Raw genomic sequence first — 3,058 nt, forward strand, 5'->3', positions numbered from 1 at the left:
AATAGCCCTGTTGGTGTTGGGTTGGATAAGCTTCCTAGAGTATACGTAAGGCGGGACTCGCGCGAGGTAATTGGTTAAATAACTAGTAAACAAAATCAAGGATCCATGCAAAAAGAAAAAGGCCACCGGATTTTGCCCACTAGACGCGTATAATTAAGGAAAATCTTATTATACACTATATATATTTATTGTTAAAATTATGTTCTAAAACATAATTTCTCAATTTTAATTGAAATCATGATTTTAATTCATATGAATAAATGATAGTGTGTATATGTATGATGACAGTGGCCATTGTAGGAAATTTTTTTAAGATAGTCACTAAAGTCGAGTCGTGAAAGAAAGCAAAACTATTATTGTGACTGCAAAGCCAAAAATAATATAACTATCGTCACTATCGATGAGAACTTACAATCACAATTTTTTTTTTTTTTGGTACTATTTTTTAAAGAAAAATGAAATTAGAGATTTTTTTTTTTTTTTTTTTTTTGAGAAAAGAGATTATTTTAATTGAATAGGTTGAACGAGATACAATTTTTTTTTTTTTTATAATAGGTTTTTTATTAAATAATTTATTCACTTCTTGTTGTTTGGTCTTCCAATGTTATTGTTGGGTTTATTCAACTTAGCCTTTACTTAATTTAATGTAGCCTCAAATTTTTATTCCTTTAAATATGTAATGTCTTGATTTCGTTTTGATCGAATTACTATAGCCTCGATTTTCTTTATTTAAATTCTAAATTTTAGTTACGGTTAACTTAGTTGTCCTCAGATTACGTTAACATCGTCATACCGTGGTGAACAGGTGAAGTCCTTTAGGCATTAATGAAGATTTTCAAGATTGATGTCTCTGTTAGAGGCACACAAGATGGCCGACACTCTGTTTTGTGGTGGAAGAAAAACCATCCAACTATATCGGTCGCTTTCTAATAAAATAAAATTTCGAGGACTAACATGAGCCTCACAGAAGGGTCTGAATGATGAAAACTAGTTGGGATATTGTTTGTGAGAATACAAACTTTCTTGGAAAGAACTACTTGCAAGACAAGATTTCGCACCAAAATTGATGGGCTCTGCCACTGCCTAAACTAATAGGACTTCAAAAGTATAAAATATTCAACTAAGAAAAATAAGGGAACAAGCAATATAATCACAATATGTAGATATTTTAATTCAAGTTCATATAAATAAGAAAGATTCAAATCACACAAACTCCTAAGTTAAATTATAAAAACTATAATTAGATAATTCATGTAAAGCAAGCGCACTTACAAACATGAAGTTATCCTTCCATTGACTGGGAATGTAAATCAAGTTTATTAGATTTTTGTTATCGTTTTTGGTTCCTTTGATCTTTATTTATAGTAGACAAAACAGTTACTGCACTCCTCCTTATTTTTTGGTAACTTCTATTGCACTCTAACTTAGTGGGTAACTGATTGTGAAATTCTCTTGTTATAACCGGTCTTGCAAGTTTTGCTTATTTGGGCCATGGTTTACATTGTTCAAACTTTGGGCCATGGTTTACATTGATCAAAATCCAGCCCCTCAAGTCACCCTTTAGTGGAAAACTGACTCACATGCTCAGACATGTGAACAATGTTTATTTTTTTATTTTTAGCCTAACAGATATCTATGTAACTAAGGCTAGGTGCAAGTGTTAAATTAGATAAAGAGATGGTTGTAGAAGAAGACTGTAAAAGTTGATTGAAGCAAATCTCAAATGTTTACTTATATTAATATTCTATCCATTATCATAAGCCTTTTTTAACTCCATACTCTTTACAAACTGTACAAAACACCGGGGGAGAGTAATCTAAAACTGCATTCAGAAGACTATAAGGCAAAGAAGAAAACAACAAAACAGGAATATTGAAATTCTGTTAAGCGACTTGTCTGCTTGCATCTCTTGCCTTCTCAACCTAGGGCTACTAGTCCCAGCCAAGTGATATGAGTTTGGATATCCATATAACCCCGCCGAGCTCCCAAACACCCTTGCATTAACCATCTCCCCAAACATTCCAACCATGGGATGGTGCAAACCTCTGAGAGTCCCACCAAGATTATGCCAATTAGATGTAGAATCCTCCTCGTGATTGACGTATGGATGAGGATTGTGCTGTTGATTTTGATAAGGATTGCGATATGGAAGCTGCTGACCGCTGCTATTGGCGGTCGATATGAAAGCTTGGTTACCACACGCAGCTGGTCTAGGCGGTATGTCCATACCCCTACGGGGTGCCTTTACTTCGGCTTCTACTTCAGGTTCGTTTAGGGATTGTCCACGGCCATAGAGGGGCACCATGGTGGTGTGAGATATGTCAGCCTTACAAACTGGGCACTGTGGGTGCTCATCAGAAGCAAGAGAAGCACTCTGGACATAGAGCCATTTGTAGATGCAGGGCCAGCAGTAGAGGTGGCCACAGTGTGTGACCACTGGCTCGTGTGCTAAGTCTAAGCAGATGTTGCAATCAAAGCAACCATTGGAATTTTCCGAGTCTCTTGATACACCTTGGATTGATTTCCATTCCTGAGCAAAGTAGTGCTCAAATGCCATGGATCTGTAATCAGCACTACTTTTATTCTGTGGCAGACAAAGAGGATTGAAATCAGTTAGTACTCAGAATTCCCAAATCTGATGGTATTTAGACATCAACATTGAGACCAATAAGAATAAGAAACTAAACTATTTGTAAAGAGAAAGCACGCAAACAATAACAACAACAACAACAACAAAAAAATCCTAAATATAAATATCTTCAATAGACTAATCAGGGTCTACTAGATGAGCATCTCCTTATGGAGATGCTTATCTAGAACTTAGATCCAAACAAAATGCACCAAACGGAAAAGGCCCCACCAAACTAAAGGAGCCAAAGCTGTCTCTATCAAACGAATGGTTAGAGCAAGAAGCTTCAAAGAAGCCAACTCGCTAATAATGGAAACAAAACAACAATAACGAAAAGGTAAAAATGATACAAGCCACTGGTTTCATAAACTTTATTTATTTTTGGCCTTACTCTGATACATGACACTGGTGGTTTCATGAATTTCTTTA

General features: G+C 35.5%; 1 protein-coding gene across 1 annotated transcript; it reads right to left on the minus strand.

The window, feature by feature from the left end:
• Positions 1-1,707: 1,707 nt before the first annotated feature.
• LOC126725953 (E3 ubiquitin-protein ligase RMA1H1-like) lies at positions 1,708-2,557 on the minus strand. The gene has a single exon (XM_050430980.1). It carries the CDS (start codon positions 2,555-2,557, stop codon positions 1,829-1,831), a length of 729 nt encoding a protein of 242 aa, XP_050286937.1. The 3' UTR covers positions 1,708-1,828.
• Positions 2,558-3,058: the final 501 nt, after the last annotated feature.

This window comes from Quercus robur, chromosome 5 (assembly GCF_932294415.1).
Source record: "Quercus robur chromosome 5, dhQueRobu3.1, whole genome shotgun sequence".
Classification (NCBI taxonomy): Eukaryota; Viridiplantae; Streptophyta; class Magnoliopsida; order Fagales; family Fagaceae; genus Quercus; species Quercus robur.